Here is a 15,980-nt window from a genome sequence, read left to right on the forward strand (position 1 = left end):
TTAAAACTGCATTTTGTGTTTACTTGTGTTATATTTGACTAATGGTTAAATGTGTTTGATGATCAGAAACATTTTGTGTGACAAACATGCAAAAGAATAAGAAATCAGGAAGGGGGCAAATAGTTTTGCACACCACTGTATATGTATGTATATACTGTATGTATATATATATATATATGTATGTGTGTGTATATATATATATATATATATATATATATATATATATATATATATTGTGTGTGTGTTTATGTATATATACACAGGTGGATCTCAATAAATTAGAATATCGAAAAGAGAATTTATTTCAGTAATTCATTTTAAAAAGTAAAAGTCATATAGATTCATTACACACATAGTGATATATTTCAAGCGTTTATTTATTTATTTAATTTTTTTTTTCATTTTGCTGGTTATGGCTTATAGGTAATGAAAACCCAAAATTCAGTATCTCAGAAAATTGGAATATTGTGAAAAGGTTGTAGACTCTTGGTGTCACGCTCCACTCAGCTAATTAACACCTGCAAAGGTGTCCTCAGCCTTTAAATGGTTTCTCAATCTGCTTCAGTAGGCCACACCGTCATGGGAAAGCCTACTGACTTGACATTTGTCTAGAAGGCAGTCATTGACACCCTCTACAAGGGGTAAGTGTAGGGTAAGCCACACAAGGTCATTGCTAAAGAAGTTGGCTGTTCACAGAATGCTTTATCCAAGCATATTAATAGAAAGTTGAGTGGAAGGAAAAAATTTGACAGAAAAAGGTGCACAAGCAACAGGGATAACCACAGCTTTGAGAGGATTGTGAAGCACAGCCCATTCAAGAATTTGGGGGAAATTCACAAGGAGAGGATTGCGGCTGGAGTCAGTGCTTCAAGAGCCACTACACACAGACTTATTTGGGACATGGGCTACAACTGTCGCATTCCTTGTGTCAAGTCACTCCTGAACCAGAGACAATGTCAGAAGCGTCTTACCTGGGCTTAAAAGAAAACTGACTGGACTGTTGTGCAGTGGTCCAAAGTCCTCTTTTCAGATGAAAGTACATTTTACATTTTATTTGGAAATCAATGTCCCAGAGTGTGGTGAAAGAGTGGAGAGGCACAGAGTCCAAGTTGTTTGAGGTCCAGTGTGAAGTTTCCACAGTCAGTGATGGTTTGGGGAGCCATGTCAGCTGCTGGTGTTGGTCCACTGTGTTTTATGAAGTCCAGAGTCAGTGCAGCAGTCTACCAGGAACATTTAGAGCACTTCATGTTTCCTTCTGCTGACAAGGTTTATGGAAATGCTGATTTCATTTTCCAGCACGACTTGGCACCTGCCCACACTGCCAAAAGTACCAATACCTGGTTTAATGACCATGAAATCGCTGTGCTTGATTAGGCCCGCAAACTCGCCTGACCTATTTGTATTGTCAAGAGGAAGATAAAAGACACCATACCCAACAATGCAGACGAGTTGAAGGCTGCTGTCAAAGCATCCTGAGGTTCCATAACACCTAAGCAGTACCACAGCCTGATTGCTTTCATGCCACGCCGCATTGATGCAGTAATTCATGCAAAAGGAGCCCCGACCAAGTATTGAGTGCGTACATGGACATACTTTTCAGTAGGCCAACATTTCTGTATTAAAAATCATTTTTTTATTGGTCTTATGTAATATTCTTTTTTTCTGAGGTACTGAATTTTGAGTTTTCATAACCTGTAAGTCATAATTAGCAAAATGAAAAGACATAAACGCTGAAATATATATGTGTACGTAGTATGGCTATGGGAAGAATAAAAAGATCCGAACATTAGGTTTAGCTGTTGGTGATGATACCGTTCTTCAAATGTATCATTCCTATGTCATGAGTATAACCTTGTCAAACTTTTATTGGTAGATGATAATGGAAATGATCCTGTATAGGTAATATGAACAACCTCACAAGCAGCTCAATAAAAAGCATGCTGTTATAATTATGCTCTTTCAACTTTAGTTTAAATTTTGAGACTAATGTGACATTTCTAATATTGATAGGTACATTATTTTAGAATTGGAAGCCTTTTAGTACTCTGCCTTTATCCTGAGAGTTTTGAAAGGGTCTATACGTTGTAGTGCTTTGGAGCATGTGCGTTAATTAGGTATTGTAAGTTAAAGAATTGGCTCTAAAGTTAAGTAGAATTCACTATAGTGACATAATGATTGGACTTGCTGTATATTGTTGTACCTGCTGGTTTAATTTTGGTTCATTTTCAATATTTTGAATTAAACATCAAGAATGGATAACATGATTTGGCAGTAAACCTTTCAATAGTTTTTTTGTTCTTGATACAGATTAATTAAATAGCGTTTCTATGAAATCTTTATATAAACATTCATAATACAAACTGGAACACTAAAGGTCTTAAAGTTCAAATATAATTCCTATGTTTCATGAAATTAACCTAACTAAAGTTGTATGTACTTCAGGATTAAATTTAAGTTTACTGCATTATAGTGGTTAATTTTATGCTAACATTGCACTTTTTTGTGGCATCTTGAACTTTATACTTACGTGTGGTATTTTGTTAATCTGACTCACAGATGTTTTGCTAGAGAACACGTATACCTTTTATCCCTATGAGTGTGCATATGTGCTAATAATATGCCGGAAATACTGAAAGCCTTTGTTATTGCAGCCATGTCTTGGTTAATACATCTCTTCAATATTAAGCTGATGGTACAACCAAATTCTTGAAACTGGCAGAGTGAGGTGGTTGTTCCCATTTTTAAGAGGATATCTTTCATTAATTGAAGAATCATATTCTTCTGCCTTCTTATGAAAGCCAGAAAACTCTGATGCAGACTTAAACCTATAGATGAACCACAGATCCAGTGAGACTATTGTAGATTTTGACCTGCTGTGTATCATGCATCCAGCTTTTGGTATTTACGCATATATTTCAAAAGTCAGTGTAGTTTTATCAGTCCTGTCTACATGTGTTTTGGGGACTTGAACTTGTGCAGGCTTTTAGGGATTGTTAATCAAGATGTAGCCAATCCTTATTGAGTATCTTGTGTGGGGGCCTGAGAACTGTATGTTTGCTGTTCGTAGATGGCAGTGCCCTTCTTTCATCATCTCAATGTGACTTACAGCATGCTGTGGGGTTGTTGGTAGCTGTGCATGACAACTTTGGAATATAAATTGACATCTCCAAGTCTGAAGTCCTTATTTTTTCACAGAAAGAGTTGCTATCCTTGTAGACTATTTGTCAACAGCTGAGTATGTTATGGTGTTGTTCATAAGAAATGGTAAAGATGTTTGCTGGACTGATTAGTGGATCATAGCAGCAGTATGTCAAAAAATTATATTAGACAGAGGAGGTTGTGAAGCCATCTTCCAATGTATTCGGCTGAACTCTTTGTCTACGTGCATTTAGTTTATGTCTGAAAAAAGTGAGGTTGCAAGTTAATACAGTCAATATGAGATTCCTGATGTGGTTCTACACCATATGATAGTGTGGCCGGCTGAATAATCACAGAGTTGTGCAATCAAAGAACACTTCTCCTTGGAATCAGGAAGAGACTATCTAAATGGTTTGGGCAAATAGAGAGAATATACCCTGACCAACTGCCAAAGGAGGTGTATCTGGCTTAGCACATTTGAAGCAAACACAGCAGGAAAGTCAACATGAACTGGAGAAACGTATATATTTTTTAAATTTATCTTGAGTGCACATGGAAACTTTACAGTATGAGTGAGATTTTGTTGCTGTGATAAGAGAAGTTTGGTGTGACCAATATAATTTTGCTGCCTGGAGATCTCCTTAGCAAATGTATATTAAAAATTGGGCAACTGTTGCACTAATATCTGGACAACTAACTCTCTAAACAGTTTCTTTTTTTTATCCCTGATTTCAGGCCAAGTAATTCTCACTCATCTAACCTTTTATCCTGTTAAGACAGCTACTGTAAATATTGATCAAAGTACAAACCGGATTCCAAAAAAGTTGGGACACTATACAAATCGTGAATAAAAACTGAATGCAATGATGTGGAGGTGCCAACTTCTAACATTTTATTCAGAATAGAACATAAATCACGGAACAAAAATTTAAACTGAGAAAATGTATCATTTTAAGGGAGAAATATGTTGATTCAGAATTTCATGGTGTCAACAAATCCCAAAAAAGTTGGGACAAGGCCATTTTCACCACTGTGTGGCATCTCCCCTTCTTCTTACAACACTCAACAGACGTCTGGGGACCGAGGAGACCAGTTTCTCAAGTTTAGAAATAGGAATGCTCTCCCATTCTTGTCTAATACAGGCCTCTAACTGTTCAATCGTCTTGGGCCTTCTTTGTCGCACCTTCCTCTTTATGATGCGCCAAATGTTCTCTATAGGTGAAAGATCTGGACTGCAGACTGGCCATTTCAGTACCCGGATCCTTCTCCACGCAGCCATGATGTTGTGATTGATGCAGAATGTGGTCTGGCATTATCTTGTTGAAAAATGCAGGGTCTTCCCTGAAAGAGATGACGTCTGGATGGGAGCATATGTTGTTCTAGAACCTGAATATATTTTTCTGCATTGATGGTGCCTTTCCAGACATGCAAGCTGCCCATGCCACACGCACTCATGCAACCCCATACCATCAGAGATGCAGGCTTCTGAACTGAGCGTTGATAACAACTTGGGTTGTCCTTGTCCTCTTTGGTCCGGATGACATGGCCCCAGATTTCCAAAAAGAACTTGAATCGTGACTCGCCTGACCACAGAACAGTCTTCCATTTTGCCACACTCCATTTTAAATGATCCCTGGCCCAGTGACAACGCCTGAGCTTGTGGATCTTGCTTAGAAATGGCTTCTTCTTTGCACTGTAGGAGTTTCAGCTGGCAACGGCGGATGGCACGGTGGATTGTGTTCACTGACAATGGTTTCTGGAAGTATTCCTGAGCCCATTCTGCGATTTCCTTTACAGTAGCATTCCTGTTTGTGGTGCAGTGTCGTTTAAGGGCCCGGAGATCACGGGCATCCAGTATGGTTTTACGGCCTTGACCCTTACGCACAGAGATTGTTCCAGATTCTCTGAATCTTCGATGATGTTATGCACAGTTGATGATGATAGATGCAAAGTCTTTGCAATTTTTCGCTGGGTAACACCTTTCTGATATTGCTCCACTATCTTTCTGCACAACATTGTGAGAATTGGTGATCCTCTACCCATCTTGGCTTCTGAGAGACACTGCCAGTCTGAGAAGCTCTTTTTATACCCAATCATGTTGCCAATTGACCTAATTAGTGTTTATTGGTCTTCCAGCTCTTCGTTTTGCTCAAATTTACTTTTTCCAGCCTCTTATTGCTACTTGTCCCAACTTTTTTGGGATTTGTTGACACCGTGAAATTTTGAATCAACATATTTTTCCTTTTAAAATGATACATTTACTCGGATTAAACGTTTGATCTGTCATCTATGTTCTATTACAAATAAAATATTGACATTTGCCATCTCCACATCATTGCATTCAGTTTTTATTCACAATTTGTTTAGTGTCCCAATTTTGTTGGAATCCAGTTTGTAGTATAATTTGACTTGATAGATGCATTATTTATACTGTGTGAAAATACTGTTTCTGTATTACATCTTCTAATCTTAACATTAAAAAAAGAACAAATTGATCCTAGCACTGAGCCCAGGGACATGACAGTCTTAGCAGTGAGGCTCATACGTCCTTTTCCCCAGCCACACTTGCCATCTCATACTTTGGGATCCCAAGGCATTTCCAGGGCATCTGAGAGATATAATCCTTCTAGCGACCCCTGGGTTTTCCCTGGTGTCTCCTCCCAGCTGGTCATGCCCATAAAACCTCCACAGGGAGACATCCAGGGGACATCCATAACAGATGCCCAAACGACCTCAATTGGCTCCTCTTGAAGTGGAGGGTCAATGGTTCTTTTCTGAGCCGGATGTCTGCATGTCTTGCCCTGTCTCTCAGGGTGAGCCTAGCCACCCTGTGGAGAAAGCTCATTTCGGCCGCTATCACCCGCAGTCTCATTCTGTCAGTCATTACCGAGAGCTCATGACAAAAGGTGAGAGTAGGGACGTAGATTTAACTGGTAAATCGAGAGCTTTGCCTTTTGACTTGGCTCCTTCTTCACCACTACAGATAGGTATAGCAACTGCATAACTGCGCTCACTGCCCCAATCTATCTGTTGATCTCACCATCCCTTTTCCCCTCACTCCTGAGCAAGAAGTCCAGCTATGTAGTCTCCTCCACTAAAGATAGTAATTCACCTCCCACTCTGTGAAGACAGTTCACCTTTTTCCTACTGAGGACCATGGCCTTAGATTTGGAGGTGCTGATTCTCATTCCTGCTGCTTCACACTCTGTTGCAAACCATCCCAATGAGTGCAGGAGTTGACAACCTGATGAAGGCAACAGGACCACATCATCTGCAAAAAGCAGTGACATTATTCTTAGCCCACTGAGCTGAGCCCCTGTCCCCTCCCTTGCTGTGCCTTGATGTCCTGTCCATGAAAATCACAAACAGGACAGGACACAAAGCATAGCCCTGGTGGAGTCAGACACCCGCTGGAATTGGTGCTGGTGGGTGCTGATGTTTTTTTCCAAGTATCCAGACACAACTCACAATTTGATTATACAGGGACCAAATAGCATTTATTAGGGTCCCTGGAATCCCATACTGTCCCAACACACACCACAGAATCCCTCAAGGAACAAAGTCTTGCACCTTCTCTAAGTCTACAAAACACTTGTAGACTGATCGGACATACCCCCATGCCCCCTCCAGAATACTCATTACAATAGTCAGCTAGTTCATCATTTCATGTCCTAAAAGAATTTCACATTGCTCCTCCGGAATGTGATGTTCCACAGCTGGGCTGAGTCTCCTTTCTAGTTCCCTGGCATAAGCTTTTCAAGGGAGGCTGAGGAGTATGATCCTTCAATATTTGGAGCACAACCTCCTATCCCCCTTTTTTAAAATGGGTACCACCACCCCAGACTGCCTCTCCAAAGGCACAGTTCCCGAAGACCACACAACATTGAAAAGGCATGTCAGCCTTGACAGCCCAACAGTGCCCAGAGCCTTCAGCATTTCTAGGTAGATATTATCCATGCCTGGGGCCTTGCCACTGCGGAGTTGCTTAACTGCTTCTGTGACCTGATTCAGGAAAATGAGCATTGATCCCCCATCAGCTTCTGGCTCTACCTCCTCCACATTATTTATGTCCATCAGGTACAGGAGCTCTTCAAAGTGTTTATTCCACTACCAGACATCATCTACAACCAAGCAAGTGGGTGCAGTAAGCCCAACTATATCTAGCTGGTTGTTCTCCGCTTCACCCACGAACTCCGACTTCCTCTCCCCAAGATAGGAGACATTACATGTCCCAACTGTCATTTAGTATTTCTGGGTTCCAGTTCACCAAGGCTTCTACCTCTGACCACAGCCCTGGTCACATTGAACCTGGCCCTAATTATCCAGCAGGTGGTTGGCCCATAGGAGGGCGATCCCACATTTGTTTTTGGGCTGTGCTCAACTGGACCCTGTGGTAGGTCACCAGGCACTCATCTTCGGGCACTTTTTTCAGGTCTGGCACCAGGAGGTGGCCCTGTTAACCATGTACTGGGCACGGTACTCTTTTTATCTATATAGAGCTGCATTATTAGGGAATGTGAATCACTCTTTGTCTGACCCCTCATCTGGGAGCAATTTGCCTTGGGAGGCCCTACCAGGAGCTTCTGCTCCAGGTCACAGGGGCACTCAAACCTCTCCTCCATGATATGGTGATGATTCCCGTAGATGAGAGTGAGCATAATACAATTTATCGATAAACAGAAGAATTATAGAAATATGACTTCATATATATGATGATATTCAAGATAGGATGAGCAGGGCCGTCTTAACGTATAGGAGCCCAGGGGCCACACTAGCATAGGGGCCCTATGCTAATCTGTGTATGTTATGACTTGCTGTGTGGTTGTGTAGGTAGGGGCCCCAGTGCACCTCTTTGCCCTATAGTGCTGTTAAGACAGCCCAGGAAATGAATGCAGCTAGTTTTTAAAAAAAAGATGCAAGTCACCTCCAGCTGCAAAATCAGTGCTTTCTCATCCGTGCGTTATTTTGTCCATCACAATTGTCATTCATTGAATTCAATTCTTTGTTTGGACTGTTGTTTTTTTGGCACCTTCTGGTCTGAAGGAGCCTCTGCAAAGATGTTAGTTCAACTCTGATTTACACCTTTGTTATCAGATGAAACACACGGCCAAGATTGAAACAAACTACAGTTTGGCCACTTTTGGAATGCAAGTGTCAGTTTGATGGAACTGTATTTCTGCAACCCTGATAAATCTGCTGTCTTAAAAGGTCTTGTGTGCCATTAAAGCCTTGCAAAATGGTCAATGTTTACTTTGTCCTTCATTGTTCTTTTCTTTCTATTTGAATAATGTGCTTCACATGTTGTATATCTGCTGTAACTATAATACTTTAGAATGAAGTACGGCTTCTTCTTACTGTTCACTCTTCCCCTCCATCAGTTTGCTCTGTTGGATGGTGACTGTAGAAATTTGACTCTCCTCCTTCAGTGTCTGAGGAACCAGATTAAATTAATTAATATGTTTCTGGTAATTTAGGCGGTCTGGATCATTAGAGTGTGCATGTTTCTACTTAAAGGCCAAGCAGTACTGAATAAAACCAGTGTTTCTTGGTCAATAATATTATTAAAACAAAAATAGTTGGAGAAAGACAAAAACAAACACTGTTACTGAAGCTACTACCAACCATATCTTAATAATCAATGCTCTGTTAGTGTGATCCCCTCTTCAAGACATTCTGCTGGGTGTGACCAGCATTTTTACATGACCTTTAGTATTACGACATTAATTATTAATTATCTCAATTACCACATTTGTGTAGAATTACCTGTTTTCATAAAAGTGTTTACCTTATGTTTATATTGTCTAAATATGCATTATCTAATATCTTTCAGAATAGGTTAGGCACAGGTTTTATCACAGAGTAAAATAAAAGAAACCTTAGGTCTTTTTGTTGCTTTTCTTGAGAAGATAGTCTCCTATGGTAATCAACAAACAAGGTCTTTAGAAGTTTTTAATTGATTACACAGAGAAAGAAAGTTTTAACTTGAATGAAGTTTGTATCAGTTATTTCCATATGATGTGCAGTTACTTGATGTAATACTTTTACATGCAAGGGAAAATAAATAAATACATTTTTTTTATTTTAGATGTCGGCCTTATAGGGAGCAGCACTGAAGAGCCTGAGGGTGATGCACAGAGCAGATTGGCTCGGCGGAGAGGACGGAAAGAACGACGGCCAACAGGAATGGTACAGCTCTTAAAAGGAGAGGTGAGAATGCTACAAATTCTAAAATCTTGCATCACACAGACGTGCTAGACAAAGCTTTCACATTTCCTCACTTTTGTTCAGTCTGTCTCTTGAGCCCCTTGCAATATTTCTTTGTAAATCAGAAAACGTATAACATCCATTAGCATATACACTGTCTCCCAAAAAATCTCTTTATACAGTAAACTAATGAAATTCAGTCAGATTTTACTAATAATTCTAATCTATTTAGTTCATAAAGCTGCCTCAATAAATAAAGTTAATACTTCTCAATCCACCCTTCACATCCTTTAATTTGACATTGGAAACAATTTAGCCTAACATATTTATCCATTTAAAAATGCAATTAAATACTTTGGCATTGTTGTTTTTAACCTGCTGTTGTCCTCCATAAGTGTTCCTCTGTCTTTAGGAGGGATGAAAAATCCCTCTCCTGTTGGTTTCACTTTCCTCTTTCCTTTCTCCATTGGTTGACCATTATTATAATGAATATTGTGCCCTGTATAAATTTTGTTAGTTCCACACTTTGCCTTTCTTCTTGTCACAGGTATTGGTCTGAAAATGAAAACCCTCCTGTCAAACATACTTCAACCTATGACATGATAGGGGCATTTCTCTACTATACCTAGAATACCACAGGGCTTCTACCCTCCACCCAACCTGTAGCTGGATCAGTCTTCCTGACAGTTGGCCATCAATGTTCCCCTTCAAACTTAATTTGGCTTCCCCTGTTCTCTCCTTCACTTATTTGAAATTGAAGACCCACCTTTCCAAATTGTGTTCTCTTATTCCTTAATCTTTAAAGATGTAGCAACAGGTGGAAAAGTATTTTGGTGTTTGTCCTACATCATATTCCTACGTTTTAGTTGTTCTAAATGAGGCCTTTCAAATAGGGGGTGCTTATTCTCCTTTCCTCTCTGGGTACATCTGGATATTAACACCATTCTGAGGTGCTATGGTGGATCAGAACTCTAGATAGTCTGATATCTAGGACCCAGGTTTTCTGCTCTTCCACCCACCTCTTTTTATCTTCTCTCTTCAACTCGGATCATTTCCTTAGGGCTTAAAAGTTTCATTAACTTCTTTTCTCCTCTTACATCTGTTATGTGCTTTTCTCGGCCCCTATCTGCTTATAAGTGTTTTTCAACCTTTTCGCTGGAGTGTAATCCTGCGGAAATGGTTACCTTGCTCACGGAACCCTGTGCAATTATCCACCAGTATGTCCTATAGCATTAGGACTTTTTCGGCGAAACCCTTGGCTAGCACTCACGGAACCCTTGGGTTCCCGGGAACCCCGGTTGAAAAACACTGGCTTATAACAAGCCTTTTTCCAATTGGTATGTCTCACTTCATGAACTGAACTACAATTCCCTTTCTCTGTTCTCAGTCTTTCTTTTTACTTAATATAATCCTGAAATTTATGACATTGAGTTTTTTTTTCCCTGTTGATTTTAATAAACATTTCATCACACACAAAAGTGAAGTTGAGAGCATGAACCATGTGCTTAACATACTTTTTTATTTTTCACCATCTGTAATGTACAGCCCATTCTCATATTAGTTTTATCAGATGTTTATGATACTATTGGGTACTCCTGTCTGTTGACTTTCCAGCTTTACTGTCTTCGCTCCCTTATTATAATATTCATTCTGCTTTCTCCAATTGTCAGTATTTGTACAAGGTGAAACATTTGGTTCTTTTGATTACTTTTGAGTTCCTGTAACAGACTAAGGTGGGTATTTGTCAATAGATGCTTCAGTAATTGTGCTTAAACAAATACAGTGTTTTCTTATCCACACTTTTTCTGCATTGAGAAAAGAGATTTTAAATGCAGTTAAATAGTCACATTTGCATGAATGTAACCTTGAATTTACCACATCTGTAAACATTTGGGCCAAGAACAAACTTTCAATATAGGCTCGCTTTAAATTGGCTAAGGACACACTGGCACCCCATCTTGGATTGGTTTGTGCTCGCAGCAGGTGATGTCAGAATAGACCCTGCCCTCTCTGCAGCTTTTATTTGATCTAAGTGTTTTTTTCTGGAGAATGGAGAAATAATTATTTAAAGTCTTCTCCTAATGTGATACAGTGACATGGTGTTTACCCACTGCTGTGCAGACAGTCCTTGGTTTCCTATAGTTCTGAAATGGAATAATAAGATTAAGAAAATTAAAGAGTTCTACTCTATACAAATGAATACACTGTGTGCACAATTATTAGGCAAGTGAGTATTTTGACCATATCATCATTTTTAATGCGTATATTCCAACTCCAAGCTGTATTAACTTGAATGCTTATTGGATTTAAGCATGTCAGGTGATGTGTATTTGTGTAATGAGGGTGGGTGTGGCCTAAGGAGATCAACACCCTATATCAAGGTGTGCAGAATTATTAGGCAGCTAGTTTTCCTCAGGCAAAATGGGCCAAAAAGAGATTGAACTGACTCTGAAAAGTCAAAAATTGTAAAAAGTCTTTCAGAGGGATGCAGCACTTTTGGAATTGCTAAGATATTGGTGTGTGATCACAGAACCATCAAACATTTTTTTGCAAATAGTCAACAGGGTCGCAAGAAACGTGTTGAGAACAAAAGACGCAAATTAGCTGCCAAAGATTTGAGAAGAATCAAACGTGAAGCTACCAGGAACCCATTATCCTCCAGTACTTTCATATTCCAGAGCTGCAACCTACCTGGAGTGCCCAGAAGTACAAGGTGTTCACTGCTCAAAGACATGGCCAAGGTAAGGAGGGCTGAAACCCAACCACCACTTAACAAGAAACATAAGTTGAAACGTCAAAACTGGGCCAAGAAATATCTGAAGACAGATTTTTTTCAAAGGTTTTATGGACCGATGAGATGAGAGTGACTCTTGATGGACCAGATGGATGGACCTGTGGATCAGTAATGGCACAGAGCTCCACTCCAACCTGGAGGTGGGGTACTGGTATGAGCTGGTATTTTTAAAGATGAGCTAATTGGACCTTTTTGCATTGAAGATGAACTCAAAATCAACTCCCAAACCTACTGCCAGTTTTTCAAGACACTTTCTTCAAACAGTGATACAGGAAAAGACCATGATTTTTATGCAGGCCAATGCTCCATCACTTGCATCGAAGTTCTCCACTGCGTGGCCAGCCAGTAAAGGCCTTAAAGATGAAGGAATAATGACATGGCCCCCCTTCCTCATCTGACCTAAACCCTATCGAGAACTTGTGGGCACTTCTTAAACGCTAGATTTACGGGGAGAAAAACAATACACCTCTCTGAAGAGTGTCTGGGAGGCTGTAGTCACTGCTCCACAAAAAGCTGATCGTCAACAGATCAAAAAACTGACAGACTCCATGAATGGAAAGGCTTATGACTGTTATTGGAAAGAAGGGTGGCTATATTGGTCATTGATTGATTGATTTATTTTTTTTGAAATGTCAGAGATGTTTATTTGTAAATTTTGAGGTGTTTGTTTATTATTCTCACTATAACAGATGAAAATAAACAAGTGAGATGGGAAAATTTTCATTTTTCCTTTAGTTGCATAATAAATCTGCACACTAATAGTTGCCTAATAATTTTGCCCACATATGTATTCCCCTGATGATGTTCACACTCACATTTCCGTTGTGAAACATTCAGGTTTCAGGTTTATTAACATTTTGGATTGACTGATAGCACTGTGTTTGTTCCATATTAAAATTAATCCACAAAAATACAACTTGCCTAATAATTCTGCACTCCCTGTATATAGTTTAATTTTTTTAGTACTTTGTTACAGTGTTTCTGTACCATTGGACTTTCACTGTTAGGCTTATTGTAATATTTTAGGATTTATGATTGGATTAAATAGTATATTTGTAAAAATTAAAATATGTTCCAAGTCACGTTTTTATTCAGTTCAAATCAATGGCAGAGTTTAGCCCAGAAGTATGTACATTTTCACTTCTGTAAAAAGTGAAACATTGTGGTATTTAAATCTGTATTTTACCTCTGGCACTATCACAGATAAGAGTGTCATGATGAAAATCTGGCTTCTGTTCAGCAGAGTTGAGTTCTATTCTAATGTCTTCTGTTTAAAAAAACAAATAGAAGTGGCATTTGGCAATCATAGACCTGCAAATTGGCTATTAAACATTTTCACTGAAGTGTGATAATAAATGATTTACTTGAGAGCCAGCTGACTCAGCACCAGTAATTGTGTTCCTTTCTTTCAGGAAAATAAAGAGTTGGCAGACCAGGAAAGTTCTAATGGCCTGGCTGGTAACAGGTAAGCTAAAATGCAACCCTAGGTTAAGCAAGTAATGTAAAAGATACTGTGCAAGATCGACGTTCTTTATAGTTTGTCCCTTCAAATTAAACTTTGTTGTGGCATATATAATACTGGGAACACTCATGTATTCTCATCTATTATCCTTTGATGGCTTTTTCTTCCCACTTCATACTGTAAACTGTACTTTTGTATGATTATTCCAGTATGTACATGTCGGAAGGTTCAGGTTCTAAACTTTTATTATAGCTTTACAACAGTAAAAACCATCCATTATCAGTGATGTCCATAATCTGTCTTCATTGTCAATCTGATAGCCCCCAAAACAGATTTTTACTGTGTTTAAATGAAATACACTGATTTTATTGGCTTTATCCAGTTCCCTCATGTATGGAGTAAGATAAAATAACTCGTAATAATTTTCAAATTTACATTTCATACATGTCAGTTATGCTTGCGCTTCTGAAAGTTACGCTTGCTTCTGAAAATTACATTTGCTTCTTAAAAAATACGCTTGCACTTCTGAAAGCTACGCTTCTAAAAATTACGGGTGCAATTCTCAAGCATGAACAAAAATAAACATCACTGGACACACAAGGCAATCTCTATCGAAGAAGAAACAATTGATCATTATTACTACAGTATGCATGTGCCAGAAAGGGGGAACGATGGAGTTACTTTTAACAGCTACCCTTCTCCATATATATGGAGGCTAAAGCTTTGGTCGTTGGTTCAATTGCTGCCTCTGTGCTGCGTGTTTGTGAACTAACTTGGGGACCGAAGTTTTCTCTAGCAGCATTTAGTGAACATCGGTAGGCAATAAGCCCTGGCTGTGACACTAATCCATCACGGGAGTGTGCCATTGGACTCTCTATTTACTTCACCTATGAGTCTTCGGGAGGTGTGGCGTAAAACTCAAAAAGATATAGGGAGAATGTGACTGTTTCACGTGAGCCTTAAGTTATTTCCTTCCAGCCAGTTTCTTATTTACACAACTTTTGCAAAGCAATTACTTTTTCATCATTAAGACACAATCATAATATTCTGCAACATAAAAAGATATTAACATGTGTCACTAAAATGGGCCATTTATTTGAAAAAATAAAGCATTTTTCCACATTTTCTACCTGATCAGATACAAAGGAGTTGCATCAAATTGGACCAACTTAGTTTTCGCAGTTTTGCAACAAGACAGGTGCCTTTATTAAAGGGCTGTTCAGTTATTTCCCAGCTGAATGACAAACCTGGCACACTGTCATATCTAATGATTAAGATGTACTCTGATGTTTAATGGGCACAGTAAAGCATAAGGTGATGTTGGGCAGCCCTCATTTTCATGGCTTTGTGACAAGACAGATGCCTTTGTTATATATGAGTTGGGTACATGGGTCAAATTGACAGGCAAAGTTGGCACATTCCCATATCTAGTGAATCGAATTAGATATTTATTTGCCACTGCAGAGGGTTAGATGGCAATGGGCTACACTGGTTTTGGGACAAAAAAGATGCCTTTGTTAAGTTGCAGTTGAACTTTGGGTATGTGGGTCAAATGGACTGACAAATTTGTCATATTCCCATGCTGTATATCTAATGAACATACAGTATTTCAAGGTGATGCTTGACTGCCATTATACAGTGTTTTATGCCCTTGATCCACTCTAATTTTGTGAGAAAAGTGAAAACCTTTGTTAAAGTGCAGTTGAGTTTTGCTGTCCCAATGTGGTTACATGAGTCAGACTGACAGGCAAATTTGTCAGTGAAGGAAATTAACTGTGATGTTTAATAGGCACTGTAAAAGGTTAAATGATGTTGGACCACCCTAGTTGTCACAGTTTTGAGAAAATGCAGATGCCTTTGTTAAGTTGCAGTTGAGTTTTGTACAGACCAATGTGACTACCTGTCTTAAATTGACTGGCAAATTTGTCACATTCCCATTTTAATGACTAGGGTTAACTTTGATATTTCACAAGCGCTGTAGATAGTTGTGCAGCATTTTGCCACCCTTATTTCCTTAGCTTTGTGACCAGATTCCTTTTTTATATTTCAGTTGTGAGTTGCGTGGCCCAAAGAGAGTTCATGGGTCAAATTGGCGGGGAAACTTGCCATATCCAATGAATAGGTTTCACTGTGATGCTCAGTTGCCGTTGCAAAAGGTTAAATGGTACTGGACCACACTAATTTTAATAACTATGTGACAAGATGGATGCCTTTTAAAAATTGCAGTTGTGTTTTTCTTGTCCGAACATGGTAGCATGGCTCATACTGACTGGCAAAGTTGGCACAGTGTAATCTGATGAATAAGATGTATGCAATATTTAATTTGCACAGACCAAAGAAAGAAAAGAGCTTTATGCTTCTTGGGATAGGCTCCAGCTTCCC

General features: G+C 39.1%; 1 protein-coding gene across 2 annotated transcripts in view; it reads left to right on the forward strand.

The window, feature by feature from the left end:
• The window catches only part of ppp1r12c (protein phosphatase 1, regulatory subunit 12C), a 252,081-nt gene that overhangs the window by 178,915 nt on the left and 57,186 nt on the right, over positions 1 to 15,980 (forward strand). For both annotated transcript variants that reach the window (XM_039773835.1, XM_039773836.1), the window contains exons 15-16: positions 9,224 to 9,345; positions 13,549 to 13,601. In XM_039773835.1, the coding sequence (XP_039629769.1) occupies positions 9,224 to 9,345; positions 13,549 to 13,601 (175 nt within the window). The remainder of the gene's footprint in view (positions 1 to 9,223; positions 9,346 to 13,548; positions 13,602 to 15,980) is intronic.

The sequence above is a fragment of the Polypterus senegalus genome, chromosome 13 (assembly GCF_016835505.1).
Source record: "Polypterus senegalus isolate Bchr_013 chromosome 13, ASM1683550v1, whole genome shotgun sequence".
Classification (NCBI taxonomy): domain Eukaryota; kingdom Metazoa; phylum Chordata; class Cladistia; order Polypteriformes; family Polypteridae; genus Polypterus; species Polypterus senegalus.